The sequence below is a fragment of the Vipera ursinii genome (assembly GCF_947247035.1).
Source record: "Vipera ursinii genome assembly, chromosome: 6".
In the NCBI taxonomy this organism is placed as follows: Eukaryota; Metazoa; Chordata; class Lepidosauria; order Squamata; family Viperidae; genus Vipera; species Vipera ursinii.
Window position 1 is genome coordinate 66,675,225 of NC_139515.1, and position 21,666 is coordinate 66,696,890.

Sequence of the window (21,666 nt, forward strand, 5' to 3'; positions counted from 1 at the left end):
AAACAGGAATGAAAGAGTTAATTAGCAAGGTCCATTCAAAAAGCCTTGACAAATACTTATATATATATATATATATATATATATATATATATATATATATATATATATATATATATATATATATATATATACATATACATATACATATACATATACATATATATACATACATACATATAGATATACATTTTTCTCTGGCGTTTGCCTTTGAAACTTCGAGGACAACCAGGACCAGATTACAATAGACACAAAAACATGTCTAGGGAGAAACTGCTGTTTGATTCTGAATGAAATGTGCAGATTTTTAAAAATAAAGCATGCAGCTTCTATGCATGTGAGATAATTGATCATAATACATACAAACTTAACTCCAGCTGACTGCCTAGTTCAGGGGTACGCAACCTCGGCTCTTTTATGACTCATGGACTTCAACTTCCAGAATTCCTGAGCATAGCTGGCTCAGGAATTCTGGGAGTTGAAGTCCATGAGTCATAAAAGAGCCGAGGTTGCCTACCCCTGGCCTAGTTATACATTGCTATGAGAAATCCACTATCCCTTCAGCTGTCAGAGGAGAGAGATATAGCTGTTACGTTTTGTAATGTGTCTTTTGTAGTTGGTTTCCTGAAACCACACTCTCCAGGAAGAAGGGAACTGTTTTTCCTATCCTATGTGGTGATTTCAGTTACAACTGGTGGTCAAGGTAGGTAAATATACTATTGTAATGTCTGGAAAATATTTCTGCAAGAAACCGTTGGGTCATGGCTTTCTGATCCGACCTTTTAGTTTGGCTGCATTCTGGATCTAAAAAGGATTCAGCACCCGATTTTCCCAATTCTATGTCAGAACACTATAGCATAATACTATCCAATATACATATTTTTCTGAAATGTATTAGGAATGTATTTGCCTGTCTTGTAAAATGCAACAAAATGTTTTTTAAAAAAATCAATTCGTTTTAAGTTGAAGACATCCTTTATTATAATTAAAAATGATAGAAAAACAGCAAAATTTTAAAAAGGAACTCTTTTTAATTGCAATCAGACTTTACTCTTAACAACTAACATAGCATGTAAATAAGCTAACGAAATTTAGCTAAGGTGTCTTGGGGTCTTCTGTCAGAAAAATCATTCTCATTACATTATCTGTCATACAGCTAAGCTTTTCTTGTCTTCAAAACAGCCTATAACTTCGACGTGTAGTCTAGTATTTCTCAACTTCGGCAACTTTAAAATGCGTGGACTTCAACTCCCAGAATTCCCTAGCCAGCAAAGCTGACTGGAGAATTCTGGGAGTTGAAGTCCACGCATCTTAAAGCTGCCAAGGTTGAGAAACACTGCACACCAGACTGCCGGTTTAAATTCCAGTAAACTTCAGTGGAATTTCAACCATAGTACCACACTGCGCAAATTGCATCAGGAAGCGCCGAGCACGTTCAGCGGAGAAGAAAAACCAGCGGAAAGCATCCGGTCAGACGTTTACACAGAGTTCTCGCGCGCGGCGGGCGGAACGTAATGTCCGCGTTTAGAGCAAAGGGAGGATAGGCTACTGGGGGAAAGAGCGGGAGGGGGGGGGGCTTTTCCAGGATATGGCACAAACCGGAAGTAATCTTCCGCACCGCTTTTGACCCCGCCCCCTTCCTCTCAGAGGAGGAGCTCGTCCACAGCTGCACAACCGCCCTTTCCGGAGGGGGGCGCTCTGCACAGTTGGTGCGCCAATTCTTTCTGCTCTCCCCGTTCCCCCTTTTCCGAGGGCCGACGGGTAGCTCGTAAGGCGGTTCTGGTGGCGGCGGTGGGCGGTGGCGTGTCCGGGGCCTGGGCTCAGGTGCTGCGGGAGGTGCCTGGGTCCGCCTTAAGACTGATGCTGGCTTTCCTGGAGCGCGGCGGTGGAAGGTGCTGGAGGACAAAAGCTGGAAAAGGAGAACCAGATGTGGAGGAAAAGAAGGCTGTCGCCACGGGGGCCCTCGTAGGTCCGGCCTCGACGGCAGATGCATCCCAGGTGGGATTCATGGCATGTGTGTATGGCTTCTTATAAGTGACGAAATAATTCTGGGGCTTAACCCAGGAATCTCTTTCTGATGTCTGACTTTTAGTGAGTGTCTCTGAACATGTCTAGAGTTCTGTCAGGAATGACTACAGTTTGAGGGGAAACGGGAATTTATGCAGATCACAAATTATTCTGTATCTGAACAGAGGTTTTAAAAGATAACATTGGGTAATGAAGATTAATAGCATTGTGGCATACGTTTTGATGAACCAGTTTTCTTCAAAGATTCAGCAGCTGCTGTTATTTTGTGAGTAATACTTCTGTTAAATTTTAGTAAAGTGAAAGAAGATTCCCAAATGACAGGTTATTTCAGGCTGTGGTTCTTAACAGTATGGATGTTAACGTCTACTTAATTGCAAGTCAAAGTATATATATATAAACCAAAGTATATGTAAATTGAAAAGATGTGAAGCCAGTAGAAATGCAGTCAGGTTTTATTGGAACTGTTATACAAAATGTGATTGATTAATCCTTTTTTATTGTTGATATTAATGTATAAATTTCTTATGAGGATATTGATAAAGACAGTGTAGAGTAGTGAAGTGTTATGTCTAACTTATTCCTATACTAGCAATGCTAAAAATGTTGTAAAAACGCATAGTTGAGATTGAGAAATATAAAATCTTCATATTCTATTTGCAAGCTTTATTACTTTTGCAAAATTATATTTAAAGCTGTAGTTGAAAGAAGATTTAGTCACAAACTCAGGTCTAAGTGAGTTGATAAATTGGCATCTTTTCCTCAATTACATTTCTTATAGCGTAGAACATCTCAGAGTCCTAGTGGACAATCACTTAGATATGAGCCAGCAGTGTGCTGCAGCTGCCAAAAAAGCCAACACAGTGTTAGGCTGCATTAACAGAGGGATAGAATCACGACCACGTGAAGTATTAATACCACTTTACAATGCCTTGGTAAGGCCACACTTGGAATACTGCATTCAGTTTTGGTCACCACGATGTAAAAAAGATGTTGAGACTCTGGAAAGAGTACAGAGAAGAGCAACAAAGATGATTAGAGATCTGGAGTCCAAAACATATGAGGAACGGTTGCTGGAATTGGGTATGTCCAGTTTAATGAAGAGAAGGATGAGGGGGGACATGATAGCAGTGTTCCAATATCTCAGGGGCTGCCACAAAGAAGAGGGAGTCAAGCTATTCTCCAGAGTGACTGAAGGCAGGACAAGAAGCAACGGATGGAAACTAATCGAGGAGAGAAGCAACCTAGAACTAAAGAGAAACCTGACAGAACAATTAACCAGTGGAACAACCTACCTCCAGAAGCGGTGAATGCTCCAACACTGGAAGTTTTTAAGAAGAGACTGGACAGCCATTTGTCTGAAATGGTATAGGGTTTCCTGCCTGAGCAGGGGGTTGGACTAGATGACCTCCAAGGTCCTTTCCAATTTTATTATTATTATTATCCTTCATGTGTGGGTGGATCAAGATAGTGACTAGTTGTCATGTCTGTTTATGACTGTGATATAGTTGCCACAAACTCTAGTTAACTGAATTTTGACATGAAGTATGGCATCAAATTCCTCCCTGATAGGAAGGGGCCTGGGATAATTGGGATTTTTCTATCATTATGGTACACAGTAAGGGGCTCTTATTCATGTCTGATGCATAAGTGATGGCAACATATGTCCATTTCACAGCTTAGGGTTGGGCAGAGGCTCTTTTTCTAAACCGTACCTCTTGGGGCCTGTGCTTCTCTGAAAGGACTGGTCCTTTTTCAGAAAAAGAAAGGAAGGGAAGGAAGGAGGAAAGGAAGAAGGAAACAAAGGAGGAGAGAAAGAAAAAGAAAAAATCTGTCCTGAGAGATGTGGTTAATCTCGGGGACATTACGAGTGGGAGTGGGATCCTGCTTCTGAGAAAATTTTTGAGTACATCTCTATTGGCTTACTGTCTGTGACCTTTGACTGGATGAGTCTACATTGTTGTATTTAATGTGTTCAAATTCTTATACTGATTCACATTTGTTGCACAGAATTATCTGTCTTTGGAAGACATTGGCCATTTTGCCTCTGGAAATCACTGCTGTTAATTTGCTTTCTTTCAAATAGGAGGTATGCTCAAAAAAGGGACTGATTCAGAGCCTAGTTCTTGTGTTTCTGTTGTGTGAATCCAGGCAATGTTGATCAGAGTGTCAATTACAAAGCCTAAATAAGTTAAATATTCATTAAATGAACAAAGACAGGGAAGAAGAAACATATTCTGTATGTTTAACTCTGATTAGATAATTATCAGGGTTACAAATGTTTTGCTGACAACTAATTTGCAGTGGGTTCTAAAGTGTGGCAGTAATAAGGATAAAATCCATTAATATCTTTTCTTTCTAAAAGTTATAGTTCCAATCAGTCTAAAAAAGATTGCGATTTTTATTTGTGCTTAATAGCTTTTTAAATAATCAAGCAACATTTTAAAGATGGCAGTTAACATATAAGAATTATAAGCATGAAACTGCTTTTGGAACTGCTGTGATCTGCTCAATATATGCCTGCAACATTTTAAAAATTGCAGATTTAACAGATCATTCAGAGGTGGAGTGTTAATTCCCAAATATTTGTTTAACTTGAACAGTGTCAGTCAGAGTGGTGTATAGTACTTGTATGATAATATGACTTGAATTATGTAAACTGTCACAATGTACGTAATGTAGATTTATGTATGTGATCTAAACTGCTTGGATTAATGAACTTGTCTATTATGTTGAGGGATGCCCCGATAGAAATGTCCATTGCATCCAGTGCCCAATAAATGTTTTTTCTTTAAATCGATTTATATTTACCGGTAATATTGAATTTATTACTGGTACCGCTATTACTGGTACTGAATTTATTACAGTTTAGTTTTGGTAACCATTAAGAAGCACACAGAAGTATGAGAAATTAAAACGTTAGCAAACTCTTAAAGATTTTAACTTGCAGGAACTTCCATACTTATCCTGATTTGGAATTCCAGATTGCTTTTATACAGTGTCAGGATATTTTAAAATCTGAGTCAGTTTTATCTTGTACCATTGCACTTTATTTGAAATTGGAATTAAGCTATTTTTTCTTTGCGGCGTTGTAATGCTGCAGCATTTGTGTGGCAGTCTGGTTTCCCTTTGGCAAACAGTCTTGAAATACCCTGCTTCTCAGCTCTTTGACTGTCCCAGTTTCACCTCAGCTTCTTTGGAGTCTTTTATTAAATGGCTGGAGAAATAGAAAAGATAAAGGGAGCGGAGGAAGAAAAGCAAAACAGCATGATCTATTTTTCCACACCAGATGTGCATTCCCTAAAACCTCTTCAGAAATTTCCAGTGAATTTTAATTTTTAATATGATACAAAGAGATATTAAAATCATGAAATTGATACTCATTTATAGTATTGAAATAACATTTAAATAAATTTAGTTTTTGCCTTGATCTTCTGTATTAGAGTGCAGCCCCTTGTCATCATTCAAAAGAAAGTGTAGTTCTCAACCTAAAGCGGTAAAACCCTGTTTTGTACCATGTTCTATATAATAATGATTAATAATAATAATAATAATAATAACAATAATAATAATAATAATAATAATAATAATAATAATAATAATAATAATAATAATAATAATAATAAAGTTGGAAGGGACCTTGGAGGTCATCTAGTCCAACCCCCTGCTCAGGCATGAAACCTTATACCATTTCAGGCAAATGGCTGTCCAGTCTCTTCTTAAAAACCTCCAGTGTTGGAGCATTCACCACCTCTGGAGGCAGGTTGTTCCACTGGTTAATTGTTCTAACTGTCAGGAAGTTTCTCCTTAGTTCTAGGTTGCTTCTCTCCTTGTTTGTTAAATGCCAAAGTCATGTATTGTGTACATTTTGAATATCCCTTTCTTGTCTAGGATGAATGAAATGAGTCTAAGCCCTGTGGGGATGGAACAACTGGCAGCTTCTTCTGTGAGCAATGCTCTAGCTGTTGCAGGAAATCACATAGCTTTGACCTCTTCACCCACCCATAATGCTATACCTGCACCAGGTAATGTATCAAGTCAGGATAAAGAGAAATTTTGTTGATGTTTTTATTTCTGTGCTTTTCAAATTGGGAGATGATGTGACATGTCTGAAACCAGCTTTAGGAGAGTTGATTTTGCTTTAATACTTTTTCTTCAGTATTTTGCTATTGGCTCGTAGATGTAATTTTCAAGAATTGAGCATCTTTCCATTATTAAAAAGCCAGTGCCAACTTGCAATAGAAATGTGACACAATTAGAATATTGTGGACAAAAGTAAATGTATATTTTAAGACAGGTTTACTCCATTTGAGTTGAAATCAAAATCTCTAATGACCTTTCCAGTCTTAATCTCTGTGCATCCAATCTCCCCAAATGTTTTATCAGTTGTAGACTAATTATTTTGTTTTTTACTAGGATTACCAGTTGCAATTCCAAATTTGGGGCCCTCATTACCATCTGCTTTGTCTCTGATGCTTCCAATGGGCATTGGTGATCGAGGAGTGATGTGTGGTATACCAGAGAGAAATTATACCCTACCTCCACCACCTTACCCTCATCTAGAAAGCAGCTACTTTAGACACATTCTACCTGGTATGTAGTGTGATACAATAAATTTTGTATAAAATCTTAGGATCAGTAATATGGAGCAACTGTAAGTTGAAAGCCTCAGTTGAATAGGCAACAGGATATATATTTTACAGGTTAATAGGGATGTGTTGAACATTCTAGATTTATAATTCTGTTTTATTTATTTGACAATTATTACAATAATACATATGATCTGGGATTGTGGAAATGAACCTGTGCATTCCTTTTACTCATGCCTTAATAATTCTTTAAATTACATGGATTCTTTATTTGCAAGTCATGAGAGGTGTAAATACTGAACCTAAGGCTTATTGGATGTATTAATGCAGACTGATTTTCCTTGTGTTCAGCAATTTAAAATTTGACTTGTTAGTATGAAACAGTGTATTTATTTTTGCCTTTCTTTCATTTCTCTTCTTCAGGTCTCATATCTTACTTAGCTGACAGACCTCCACCTCAGTGTATTCACCCCAACAATATCAGTGTTGATAGTAACTCAGCTTTATCTGTCTCCAATAATCCTTCAGACTTAGATCCCTACCAGCCCAATGGATCCGTAGGTCTTGAAGCAGGCATTGTGTCCATGGATTCTCGTTCAGTGAATGCACATAACACTCAAAGTTTGCATCCCAGTGATGGCCATGATGTAGCTCTGGATACAACAATCACCATAGAAAGTGTTTCAAGAGTTACCAGTCCAATCTCTAGCGACAGAATGGCTGAAGAACTTAGGATGAGTGATGTAGGTGGAGATCATTCACAGATTGCAAATGGCAGTCGTAATCATGAGCCTCTAGCAGTGGATGGCAGTTTAGCCTCAGAAACTGTAAGGCATAATGGTGTCATCCCTATCCATGGTAACAGTTTGGAACTTCCTGTTGTTATGGAGACTGACCACATTTCAGGCCGTGTCAATGGGATGCCTGACCAAACACTTGGGGATTCTATTCATACAGTGGCCATGAGCAGCAATTCTGTCAGTGTTGCGCTTTCTACCTCACATAATCTCACTTCCCTGGAATCTGTCTCATTGCACGAAGTGGGTCTCAGCTTGGAGCCTGTAACAGTATCCTCCATTAACCAGGAAGTAGGCATGGGACAAAATCATGTGGATGTCTCCTCAGACAATCTTGCTTTTGTGCCATCATCATTGCAAATGGAAGATTCCAATTCCAATAAGGAGAATATGGCTACATTGTTTACAATATGTGAGTATGTGTCAGTATGTCTTAAACAGTGTTTTCCAGCTACTTCAAAATTTTTTAACTTATCCTGCATTTAAATGTACCGTATATACTTGAGACAAAATCCAATGGAGTTATAGAAGAGGTTTATAGAATGTGTAAAACTGGGACTAAACTTTTAACCAATGGTTGAATTTACACAGGATTGTAAGCCATTATTTAACTGGTTAACGCATCCCAGTTGGCATAGCTCGTTAAGTGAAAAACCAACTATAATTTGGCTTAGTACACAATGGAAATCCATTCTGGGTGCAAGGGGAAGGCAACGCTTCTTCTGAATGGATGGATACAGATATAAAAAAATTAAAGAGGCTGTAGATTGTTTTGCAGGGTTTCAGTCATTGAACAGATCAACTTTCACTTCTTTCCTCTCAGTTCAGAGAAATTGGCATGTGTATAAGCATCTGTTTTTCATATGTCATGAATGCTTTTGCATTTAATGTTTAATTATAATTATTCAAAATACATGCACCAATTTTCATTTGTTTACTTGTAAATCTTCCAGAGAAGAAAGATGACTTTCTCTTCAGTTATGCACATCTTTCATTAGTCAGTACTGCAAGTAAATGAGAGAAAACTCATCTTCCTAAGTTCTATGGTTGTAATAGGTGGACTGCCGTCGTGGATTTTCCTTACTTACTTGCAAGTTGAATGTGAAGAAGAATATATTTAATAATAATAACAACAATAATCATAAACTTGGAAGGGTCCTTGGAGGTCATCTAATCCAACCCCTTGCTCAGTCAGGAAACTATACCATTTCAAACAAATGGCTGTTCAGTCTCTTCTTAAAAACTTCCAATGTAGGAGCATTCACAGCTTCTGGAGGCAGGTTGTTCCACTGGTTAATTGTTCTAACTGTCAAGAAGTTTCTCCTCTAGGTTGCTTCTCTCTTTAGTTAGTTTCCATTCATTGCTTCTTGTCCTGCCTTCAGGCACTTTGGAGAATAGCTGGACTCCTGTGTGGCAGCCGCTGAGATATTGGAACACTGTTATCATGTCATCCCTCGTCCTTCTCTTAATTAAACTAGAATTTGTAGAAGAAAATTCACCTGCAATTACATGACCTGTTTCCTCACGAAGGAGTCCATATCTCAATTTTGCAAATAAATTTGCTTCCCATGCTCAATATATGGACTAATGGACTATACTCAATACAGTCTATAAAAATATTTAACCAGTTTTAGTTGTCCACTCAAACCCATGTTATAATATGTCTCTAACCCTGTTCCCCATCAAAAGCTAATGTTTATAAATTTTCTGTATCACTTCAAGGCAAGTTTTATTTGACGCTGGCATCACGGAAAGAAACATTTTATAAGCATAGGTCTAATAAATATTATTGTGTGAGGTTTTTTTTGTACCCTCATCCTGCCTGCCTGTTATAGTAGCATTCCACAGCCTTTCCAGCTTGGTGGACCAGCGGAGATGGTGGTGGCAGGGGAAAAGAGGGGATGGTTTCGCGCACATGCATGTGCCACTTTCACAAATGCACCTGCGCACACATGCACACTCACCTACCACTCCTGCAGCCTGGTTCCAAATGAGTTAAGGCCAGTCAAAGGGTTGCAGACAAGGGGTTGGAAGCCCCTATGTTACAGTAACTGGCAGAAACAATTCTCATTCTGTGTGCTTTTTTCTTATCCACAGGGTGCACCTTGTGCGACAAGGCTTACCCATCAGATTGCCCAGATCACGGGCCAGTGACTTTCGTTTCTGACACTCCAATAGAGAGCAGGGCCAGACTTTCTCTCCCAAAACAGCTTAATATCCGCCATGCTGTCATGGGACCTGAAGTTGGTAAGAGGTTGTTTATTGTTTATTCTCATTTTGAAACATAATTTGATTACAGTAGCTGGACAATAGAAGTCTCTATTGTACTGGTGTAAGATTGTGAATCTGGACGGAGCTTTATTATTAAGCACACTGTACAATGCAATCTATGTGGTAAAAGTTAAACATATTTTTTTGCAAATTTGTATGCAATTACTGTTTCTTTGCAATTGTTTACACATTCAAAATAAAATAGTGAATATTGCCGATGCAGATGTTTTTTTTTTCATTCAGTACTTTGTAATACCTCTTTTGGTGGGAATAACACTTTCCAAACATTTTCTGTAGCCAAGTTTCCTAGCTCCAAAATAATTCTTAGGTCTTTTTGCATGCATTTCAGGCTTCAACTATTCATACAGATTTTCAGTAATATTCAAGCTTGAGGATTGTGGCTATTCCAGAATTGGTACCTTCCCTGTTAAGTACTCATGATCTGTTTGAACATCCAATCTTTTTTGCAGTACTAACTCTTCACTGACTTTAGGTTCTAGATGTGCTGATATGTAATTAAATGCCTTCTTCCTTCCACACAGTATTTCCTGTGCCACTTACTGCTATACAGTACTAAAGCATAATAGAGTTACCTCCTCCTTAACAGTTGGCAGGTGTCTTTTTTTTTCTCCAACTTTTCTCCAAAAGTTGCACTCTTGTTTCTCAAATGAATCTTGAATGGCTGTGGCCAGAGAACACAGTTTTTACTTCTTCATTCAGGATTTTCTTTTTTAATAATGATTTTTATGATGAGTTTGGAGAAAAGCGGACTTTCAGATAATTCTCTCATTCAGATGATTATTGTATTACCAATGCTGTACTGTGAGCTGACAGATAACTACTGCATTATCTTTTTAGCAGATTGCAGTGGTTTTCAAGTTCTGTTTTGCAGATCTGAATAGCTTTTAGGCAATTGTAGCTAAGATTTATCTTGGTGTTCCAGATCTTGTTTTGCCTTGGATCAGTTCAAACACTCGGACGGTTATTCAGATGTTCTCCTGGTTGTTGAAAATAAGCATTTGCACAGTTTTTGTTCATATGTGGAATTGTTTTACTCAGATTAATTATAGGGTACAGAGATTTTACAAATGATTTTATAATAAAAATAGTACTGAATTAACTGAGAATTCAAAGTTTTGCCTGTTATCCGATGTTTTCTTATTTAAAAGTGTAAGCAACTGCACACAAATCATAAATATGCAATCAGATTTCCAGAAATATATTGTACTTAATTCTGTACCATGTTGAAGTTGTGGTTTTTGTTCACTTGGGAATTCATTCAAACATAATGCTTTAATAGGAATGTCTAATCTTTGCAGGTAAATGTATTTTCTTATGAAAACAGTTATTAGAGGCATAGCAGTTACGTTAAATATCCTCATAAAATTAAAAAGTCTAATTGTTTCTGGAAAAGATATGTTTTAACACTATATTATATCTCCCAATCTAATAACAAAATTTCATATGTGCAAATTGATGGTAATGAAGAATTATTGCTTTCTTTTAGGTGGGCAGTATTGTCAATTATCAACTTGTCTTGGATCTCCTTCCTTAGGTATGACTATTACCTTTACTTTGGCAATGAGTCTCAAGTTAGCAGTGAATGGAAATAGGTATTTATAAAAAATAATATACTTGTACTTGGGTTTTTATATATGCTTAATATATTATTATTATATATTATTTATATTCCATTACATTTTACTTTACTAGTCTGATTTTCAAAAATGTCCTTTCCCTTTAGCTCAGGGGTGTCAAACTCAATTTCATTGAGGGCCGCATCAGCATTGGGGTTGCCCTCAAGGGACCGGGTGGGTATGGCCAGGATGGGCGTGGCCTACTGTGTGGGCGTAGCTAGAGTGCGTATGGCCTATTGGGTGGGCATGGCCAGCTCTACATTGTTCGCATCAAGGGTGCCTGGGCAGGAGTGGGACAGATCTGAGGGTCTCTGGCAGAAGGAGGGTCTCTGGGCCAGGACCAAGGCAGTGGGGGCCATTCCCTCACTGTTTCCAGGATGGCTTCATAGGCCACATGAAACCACTTCGCGGGCCGCATCCAGCCCCCAGGCTTTGTGTTTGACATGTCTGCTTTAGCTGCTTATTTAATTATTTTTTGGCTTTATTTCTATTTTTAGATGAAATTTAAATATAATGTGATTTCATTAGTGCTTAATCAAACATTGTTGCTGAAGCAATATTCATAAGAAGCTTGAAACCTTTTTTTAGTTATATATTAATTTTAAGCACTGTCATTTATTGAGGTACTTGGAGCACTATTTTCTGAAGATGGGAATGTTATAATAAAATATTATGGAGCTCTTATTTAAAACAACTCGTAGAATTACAGACATTCATATACGCTTGCTATATTACAGTCTATTTCTACAGCTGAATTATGAATTTTCTGTTCTTGCTGAAAGCAGCATGAAATTTTTAATGAGTGCAAGAATTCCAACTCTCACTTTCCACAGGTCATGTTAAAGTCACCTCAAATGAATTAATATTAGAATAAAGTGGATCAATACATTATCATAAGTTTACTCACAAAAATATAATTTTTGTGATTTCCAATTTGTAGAAGCTTTCATAGATTTTTGCTTAACAGTGAAACTTACAACATTATATTGCTTGTTGTTACTAGATTTCATTTGGTGTAATCAGAGGACTATGATTTTTCTCCCAACTACTCATAGGTGTGTGGGCTCGGGAAACTATTCCTGTCCGTACCTGTTTTGGACCACTCATTGGTCAACAGAGTCACTCAGTAGAAGTAGCTGACTGGACAGATAAAGCAGCCAATCACATTTGGAAGGTCAGTTTGTATAATACTCTTTTTTAAATCATTCCCAAGCAAAAATACTTTAAATGCATTAGGCTCTTCTGCACATACAAAATTGGAACACTGCATTTATTACAATAAGTGATAAAAGTATTTTAATGAATAAAATGATTAATTGCCATATGTGGATTTACTCTCATGTTCCTATATTCCAAAGACACTTACCTGTTTTTCCCCCCCAATAAATAGTGCTTGGGAAAGGAATGTTATCTTAAGCATTGCAGTCCAAAATCAGCTTTATCACTATGGTCTTTGCTGTTGGTGTCCTCCTTCCATCAACTCATTATCAAATACCAGGGTTCGGATGGTATTGGGGTAGAAGAGAATGTATCTTGTTACAAAAGAGATGATCCCCTGGCACAGAGGTTCATCCAAACGTCTATACCAGGGGTGTCAAACTCAGTTTCATTGAGGGCCGCATCAGCATTGGGGTTGCCCTCAGGGGGCGGGGTGGGTATGGCCTGGGTGGGCGTGGCCTACTGGGTGGGCGTGGCTAGAGTGTGTATGGCCTACTGGGTGGGCGTGGCCAGCTCTACATCGTTCGCATCAAGGGTGCCCATGGGGGCCTGGGCAGGAGTGGGACAGATCTGAGGGTCTCTGGCAGAAGGAGGGTCTCTGGGCCAGGGCCAAGGCAGTGGGGGTTGTTCCCTCACTGTTTCCAGGATGGCTTCATGGGCCACATGAAAGCACTTCGCGGGCCGGATCTGGCCCCTGGGCCTTGTGTTTGACATGTCTGGTCTATACGTATTACTTTGATTTTTAAAGTCATAGGGAGTGGAGACTGTTATCATATGTTTTGTGCTTATGTTATTTGCCTAAAGGAAGTGATGACTAATCAAAACAACTTCATGCAGCTGCTAAGGTGCTCTCTGCACTTCGTAGGGAGATTTTTAACCATCTGAGATGGCTCTAATTATCTTCTTTCAGATGTATCACAATAATGTTCTGGAATTCTACATCATCACAACAGATGAAAATGAATGTAACTGGATGATGTTTGTGCGGAAGGCCAGGTGAGAAAAGGATAAAACTACAACAACAAAAACCAACAACAAAGATTTCTAAGTAATTACATGATAATCATATTATATCTCACTAGATATTTTATAACATAATACTGTCATTTTTCTAAAAAAAAATAAGATTAAATATTTATTGCTCAATATTCTGGACTTGGAATAAGTGGTGTGCTGGCCTAGTGGTGAAGATGCTGGCCTCCCACTTGGAAGGTTGAGAGTTCAATCACAGATAATGGCAGATGTTTCTCTCTTAGGGCGCAAAGAAAAAAATATCTGGTGCAAACTCCATGTAGGCATCAGGAAGGTCATCTGGCCAGTAAATACTCAGCTCCATCCAGTCACCCCCAACTTTACCCTGAATTAAGGGATTACATTGTCATAAAAAGAAAAAAATCTGGACTTGGAATAGGATTGAGGTTTTTTTGTTTTTTTATGCGTTCAAGTCAGCATTGACTCCTATTGACTGCCTGGACAAGTCCCTGCAGTTTTCTTGGAAAGATTTTCAGAATTGGTTTGCCACCTCCTGCTTCCTAGGCCTGTGAGGAAATAACTGACCCAGCTGGCTTCATGCCTAAGGTGGTCTTTCATGGTCTTTCTAGCCTGGTGCCTTTAACCACTACACCAAACTAGTTCTCTGGAATAGTTGTAAGAAAAATCATTTTATATTTCAACAAAACCTACCATTCCAGGATTGGATTAGTGGATCAAATGTTTTATGGGACTGATTCAGCATGTGTTTGCATTACTATTTTGTTAGATGATTAGGTAGATTGAATCTATTACCTTTAGGAAAATGCATCTTCCTATGTAGTCTTCATGTTATCTTAGTATCTTCCTGATATTTTCTTTCTTTAGCTGCTTATCTGGAGCCATTTCGGTAGAATTCTTAGCAACTTAGATGACTGGCTCATAGACGTATTGAATTGGAAGGCATCTTGGAGGTCTTTTAGTCCAGGTCTTTTCAACCTTTTCACCCATTGTACCACTTTTAGGATATGGCAACACCCGAGTACCACCAGTCGCTTAGCAAGGTGTCAAAAACTTGATCCAAAAAAAAAAAGGAAAAAAGTGATGAAGTACAGGTAGTCCTCGACTTACAACAGTTTGCTTAGTGACTGTTCAAAGTTACAATGGCACTGAAAAAGTGCCCCCCCAAGTCACAGCCGAGCAATGAAATGCACGTTTGGTAGCTGATCAAATACTAAAAGCTGCAAGTTCATCATGGAGGTAAAAGAAGGGTGGTCTCTAGGCAGAAATAAAAAAACCCCTATCATTTCAGCTTTCTTATACTTGGACTGCAGTATGATAAAATAGTGTTAGCAGTCTGTCCCTTCAGTTGAAAATAAATTGTTTCTGATAAGTAGATCAGTGAAACCTCATTGTTCATTTGTTTGGACTTTTTTGATTCTTTGCAACATAATGTCAGGATTCTCTTCCAGTTACTGCTGTGAATTCTTACAACCTTGTGCTTGTGTAACCAGGGATAGCCACCTTGTCTTTTTTGGGCTTCTTTTTCAGAGTCTTCTCCAATGACTCTTGCTGTCACATTATATGCCCAGAATATATTTGTTTCCGTGTTATCAGTCTGCAATATGATTTTACTTCATCTGGCTGGTTCTTATGGTTCAAATGTTCTCAGTTTTCTCCAGCACTGCAGCACAAAAGTATCAGTTTAGTTTTGTTCAGTGGTGTTGCTGCAAATTGGCTTCAATTAAGAATATTAAATAATTGAGGGATATTTGTGATGAAAATCAAATTTACATTTTAAGAGTTTCCCCTCTGTGAAATAGGAACCGGGAAGAACAGAATCTGGTCGCCTATCCTCATGATGGAAAGATTTACTTCTGCACTTCACGTGACATCCCTCCAGACCATGAGCTCCTTTTTTACTATAGTCGTGACTATGCCCGGCAGATTGGTAAGCAGTTAGTTTCCAAATACGGCATTCTCCAAATATTTTAATTTAGACTGTAGCTAAATCTAGACCTGGAACATTGACCATACTGAAAATTATTTCTGGAAGTATGATCCAAGTGGGGAGCTTAAATACGATATAAATAAAATTTTAGCTGCTGATTTATATATTCCTCTATCAGATCTGATTGGATTTAGTAATAAGCTATTTCCTTTCTTCAGACTTCAACAAAATACAAGATTGAAGCTTATGAATTTTAAATTTATAATGCCTTTTGTTACATTCCTGTTATTTGGGGGGGGGTTCGTACTTTCTCCTGCATCATACACAATTACCTCTCTTAAAGGTGCTCCTGAGCATCCAGATGTGCACACTTGTCACTGCGGAAAAGAATGTGCCTCCTATGCAGAGTTTAAGGTCCATCTGAGTAGTCATCTTCACAGCCACTTCCCCAGTCAAGAACACAGCAGTACCCATGGATCAGGACACAGTAAGGAAAGGAAATGGAAATGCTCTATGTGCCCTCAAGCTTTTATATCACCTTCTAAGCTTCATGTTCACTTCATGGGGCATATAGGCATGAAGCCACACAAGTGTGATTTCTGTAGCAAGGCCTTTAGTGACCCCAGCAATCTGCGTACTCATCTTAAAATTCATACAGGTAAGTGAGGAAGAACAAATTTAAAGTTCTTTTTCCAAACAAGCATTTAGAACCTCTATTGAACTATATTGTCAGTGAAGACTCGTCTTATTTGTTCTTTCTTAGAATGGAGAATTGTGTTCACTTGTTTTTCAGATTTGCATCATGTGTGACATACAGTATTTTAGAGACCAATTGGATTTTGATTTTGGATGCTCCCAAATTTTTAAGTGACTATCTCTAGGAAACTATTTTTCTTTTGTCCTTTTGCTAGAGGTAGACAGTTGGAAGAAGCATAAAACTAAAAGGACCTAACAAAGAGCAGAATATCTAGCAATTTTAGAAAAGCAACTTGGAAATCTTTGAATAATTGTAGAGTTATGTGTATTTGCCTATAGCACAACATAAGATTCATGCGTATTACATGCTGTTAGTTACTTACACACCACTACAACCTATTGTATAGCCCTATTGTAATATTAAACATGTTAACTTGGAATTTCAATTATATTTACTGTTGTGTGAATGGGATGGGATGAAATGATCTTACATAAAACTTTGTCTCTTCAGGTCAAAAAAACTATCGCTGTACACTCTGTGAAAAATCTTTTACTCAGAAGGCACACCTAGAAACACATATGGTTATCCACACTGGAGAAAAAAATCTGAAATGTGATTATTGCGATAAACTATTTATGCGGCGTCAAGATCTCAAGCAGCATGTGCTCACCCATACACAGTGAGTCATTCAAGAGACATTCCAAATTATTTGTGTGTGTTTATTTGTGTGTTTAATTTATTGCCTACAAACTAAAGAGGTCCTTTTTAAAAGACTCATGATAGTAATAGGAATGACAGTTCTCAGAAGAAACCGAGATTTATCAGAAGAAAAAAGTATTATGGTAAATAGTGTCAAAATGAAGGCTGATAAGCTGGTATTTAATTCCCTTATCAAAAAAGCATATGAAAACCCATGAGTGGTAGAGATCAATGATGACCATTGCATATATAAGACTGTTATTTGGAACAGAAGAGGAGTAAATGGTAAAGGACATGAATTAATTTGTGACACAAAATTAAAGATACATTGTGCCACCTGTGAAACTAAGACAAAGGGAGAAATATAAATCTCATTGGAAAATGTAGTCTTGTGGAAATAACTCATGTAAGTACAATGAGTTTTGTGAACATTTATGCAATTGGGAAAAATGTATTTTGCTAGATAACACAAATGTGGGAATTAATATAGAGAAATGGGCTATTCAGACGTGAAATGGTGGTTTGATGAGTATCTGTTTAAGTAAAAGTCTATTTTGATTATAAAGTTAAGCATAAGGCTATTCATATACATGTAAAAGAAATTAATATAAATCTTAAAACTATAAGTTTGATTATGAAGAAATGAGAGATCTTACAAGAATGGTAAGAGATTCTGAATGTGACACAGACCATTTTTGCTAGTATCAAAAGAGGAGTTTGGTTGAAAATGGATATGTAAGAAAAAGAAACTGACTAATCCCATCCAAATCCCAGCAAAAGTCATCAAGGAGAGGAACCGGTTGTGATTTCTGTTCCCTATCCAATGTTCCCTATCCAATGTTGAACCCCAACTGAAACAGGTCCAGACAAAACAGTATTTAATCCAGGGTCTGCATCAATGTCTCGGCAACATTCCAGAGAAAGGAAAAGTTGGAGACCAAACAGTTGTTTTCCAATACATCTGGATCCAGAGATGACGTCTTCAGAATGCAGAATACCATGGCTTCCTTCAATGCTGCTGCTCAGTCTCCCCTCCCACAAGGAGGCAAAAGGCTCCCTGATAAGTGGTCAGTTATTCCTTGCAACAACCAGGATGGACACAGATTAAAACACAGGTGGCAGATGATTACCTGGACAAGATATTCAATAATGTGTATCTGTTCCTGCAAGGAATAATCAAAGAGCAACTAACTTAAAATGAAATTGAGAACACACAGAGCAATATTAATGGAAATAAAAATTTGGTTTTGCAAATGGACAAAGAGGAATTAATAAAGAGCCTCTAGCAGTAAATGTAATTAAACTTGAGGAAATATTTGTAAGGAAGTGGAAGAATGGCCTTATTGTTCCCCTATATAAAGGAGAAGAAAGCAAGAATGACTGCATCCATAAAAAAGGAAATGGGGTATATATGTATGTAGTACAGAGGACTTATATTAGTGCTGTGAAAATAGAAATAATAAATGTTAAAGACCAAATTGATGGAATATGCTTAATTTTAATACTGTTACCACAGACATGTCAAACACAAGGCCCGGGGGCCAGATCTGGCCCGTGAAGTGGTTTCATGTGGCCCACGAAGCCATCCTGGAAACAGTGAGGGAACGGCCCCCACTGCCTTGGCCCTGGCCCAGAGACCCTCCTTCTGCCAGAGACCCCCAGATCTGTCCCACTCCTGCCCAGGCCCCCATAGGCACCCTTGATGCGAATGATGTAGAGCTGGCCACGCCCACCCAGTAGGCCATACGCACTCTAGCCACGCCCACCCAGTAGGCCATTCCCACCCTGGCCATACCCCACCCGGCCCCGAGGGCAACCGCAATGCTGATACGGCCCTCAATGAAATTGAGTTTGACACCCCTGTGTTACCATAACGCTGTCTCCTACCAATTGTTATAACTTATGGCCCAAGGGATAATCAATAAAGACTTATTATAACTTAAAATGATTGCCTGATTTACCCAAAGTACTAGGTGACTGGATGTAGAGTAAGAGTAATGTAGTGTATGCAGCCCAGTGCAGTAAGGCAGCAGCCCCCAACCTTTTGGGCACCAGGGACCGGTTCTATGGACTGGAGTGGGTGTGGTTTTGTATGCTGCCTGCATCCCATGGATGGGGCTTCACTTGTTTGCATGGCCCGGTTTCTGGCATGCCACAGCCCAGAACCACTCCACAGACTCGGGGTTGGGGACCCCTGCAGTAAGGAATGTTCTCTACATTGTAGAAAACCAAGCAGCCTTTACACAAGAGGATAACCCAGCACAGGAGAAGCAACAGCACAGGACCAGAATCAGCAGCACACCTTCATTTAAAAGAATAAAGACAGCCCTTTGAGAACCACAATGTTCACTTTATGGACAAGGAACATAAATGGTTTGAAAGAGGAGTGAAGGAATCTATTTATATCAAAGTGGAAAGTCCTTCCCTCAATAGAGGTGGAGGCACAACCTGTCACCCATTTTTTATGCTGTTCTTGTATCAGTCCCCAGGAAGATCAAGACCACAGGTTCACCAGAGAGGTGAACACTTAACGACCCACTCAAGAGAAAAGATTTAACAACAACCACTCTTAACGACTTTCTGCCAACTCACCTAACAGGCCTATTCAAATTAGTGAGAAATGAAACCACCCTGGAAGACGTACTGTGTATATTGTATATAACCAACATGCTCAGACTGAAGAAGTTATTTGGATAAGCAGTGAAATGTCTTAAACCAAAAAGAAAAGAAGTCCAGTTGCTGTGACTCAACTTCCAGACACTAAACTATAAACTACCCAATCCAATTTTAGCCTGGATTCACTTATTCCACTAATATAATTTTTATGTATCTGGAATTCTTCCAGTAACCATTTTATCAGGCCAACACTATGCAGTAGTAATAAGACTAAAATTATGATTATTTAAAAATATTATATGCAAAATCTAGATATAGCAGGTAGGTGCAAAACTAATATTTTAAAAAGCTTAACATCTAGTGACTTTAACTTTGTAGGTTTTTTGCCAATAATATGGAAGCAGTTCATTATTGCCACTTTCTATGATGTTTTGACTTTCTAGTATACGGTACAGCCTTGGGATAACCTAGTTTTCTCCCATCCAAATAGTTACTAGGTCCAATCCATTTGGCTTTTCAAGATCAATCAATGTTGTCTGTTTGCTCCAATACTTTATAGACAGGAATTCTTCCACTGTAATACTGAAATTCTAAGTATGCGATGAACAAAAAAAGAACACCTCTGACTATTACTCACTGAATGTGCAGATTATGGCAAAGCCTTATGCATGCAAAAGAGTGGTTTTCTGTATGTTAAATGGGTAATTTAAGAATTGAACAAATGTGTGAAATCTATGTCCCATAAGCCTTCAAATTCAAAAGAACTAATATAAAAAATTGTCTTCATGTTCTCATGACTAAAATGTTGTATCTCTTTTCCATACCCATTCCTGTTTAGAGAGCGTCAAATCAAATGCCCACAATGTGAGAAGCTATTTTTAAGGACAAATCACCTAAAGAAACATTTAAACTCTCACGAAGGAAAAAGGGATTATGTGTGTGAAAAGTGCTCCAAGGCTTACCTAACAAAATACCACCTTACTCGCCACCTAAAAATTTGTAAAGGACCAACCTCTAGTCTCTCAGCCCAAGAAGAGGAGGAAGAAGGTTCTTCGGAGGAAGAAGAATTGATAAATTCTACAACAAATGAAAATTGCCAACTCGGAACCACTTTGTATGTGACGGCTGATACACTTTCTTGTCACAAATAAAACAGTTTCTAAAATTATTGTTTATTTAAACTTCCGCTCAGTGGCCATATTCTCATCTATGAAAACGGCTTATCTGTTTTCAGAGTGATTGCCAAGAACATAAAAATAGTATAATTACCATGTTCATCTATTAAAATGGTATCAGTGGTGACTTGGTGGATGCATGATGGATACGGTTGAAACAGCATCAGCTGTCTCTGCTAAAGATATCTTTAATGTGAAAATATGCACAAACCAAACTTTTTTCATTAAAGTGCTTTTTTATTGGAAAAAAGCTCGGAATTTAACTTAGTTCATTAAATTGATATTTGTAGTATATCAGTGAATTATTTGCTCATTTGTTGACAACTGAGCATTCAGAGAATTAGAAAACAAAAATACAGTATGGGAATCAGTAAGGCATGCTAATGCTTGCGTTTGAAATGCAAGCTTAGTTTTAGCATGAATTTTACATACAAAGGCTATTCATATAGCTTTGTCTATACTGCAACTGGTAACCACTTATTTTAAAAGGGAAATTATGCTGCTATTGTATTTATGGAATGAAGATATCATTAAGATTTGTTTTCTTATAGAAAATTAAAATACTGCTTTTTAATGTGTGTACTTGTTAGTTTTTTTCCCTCCTTTCAATTTTTTCCAGTATATAGAAATTGTTTTTCCATCATAGCATTTTTGCTTTATTAAACCATTTATTCATCTATACATGATCTTCAGTCAATGTTCTATACATGATGATCTTCAGTCAATGTTAAGTATGCTAACATTGATGGTTCTCCTAGAAGCATGTTTAAATTAATGGTCTGAATTAAAGAGATGAGAGCCATGGTATAGTAATTAAGGCATTAGACACTGAATTCTAGTCCCACCTTGGGCACAAAGCCAGATGGGTGACCTTGAGCCAGTTACTTTCTCTGAGCCCTAGGAAGGAGGCAATGGCAATCTACTTCTACAAAAATAGACAGTCTCCAAGAATTGAATACAAATGGAAAGGGGGGGGGAGAGAAAATCTCAATACTGTTAATCTTAGCCATTTTATTTATGCCAAA

The 21,666-nt window shown here is 38.0% G+C and overlaps 1 protein-coding gene across 2 annotated transcripts; it reads left to right on the top strand.

Annotated features, from left to right (window-relative positions):
- Window positions 1-1,278: 1,278 nt before the first annotated feature.
- Window positions 1,279-21,219, top strand: PRDM4 (PR/SET domain 4). 2 transcript variants are annotated; one of them, XM_083365624.1, is made up of 13 exons: window positions 1,279-1,995; window positions 4,109-4,188; window positions 5,914-6,047; window positions 6,439-6,615; window positions 7,035-7,820; window positions 9,506-9,655; window positions 11,187-11,234; window positions 12,372-12,490; window positions 13,445-13,530; window positions 15,327-15,454; window positions 15,798-16,112; window positions 16,662-16,830; window positions 20,305-21,219. In XM_083365624.1, the coding sequence occupies exons 3-13, from the start codon at window positions 5,915-5,917 to the stop codon at window positions 20,615-20,617; spliced, it is 2,424 nt and encodes an 807-aa protein (XP_083221750.1). In that variant the 5' UTR covers window positions 1,279-1,995; window positions 4,109-4,188; window position 5,914; the 3' UTR covers window positions 20,618-21,219. The 2 variants fall into 2 exon arrangements, with proteins under 2 accessions (XP_083221750.1, XP_083221749.1); XM_083365623.1 differs by lacking the exon at window positions 4,109-4,188.
- Window positions 21,220-21,666: the final 447 nt, after the last annotated feature.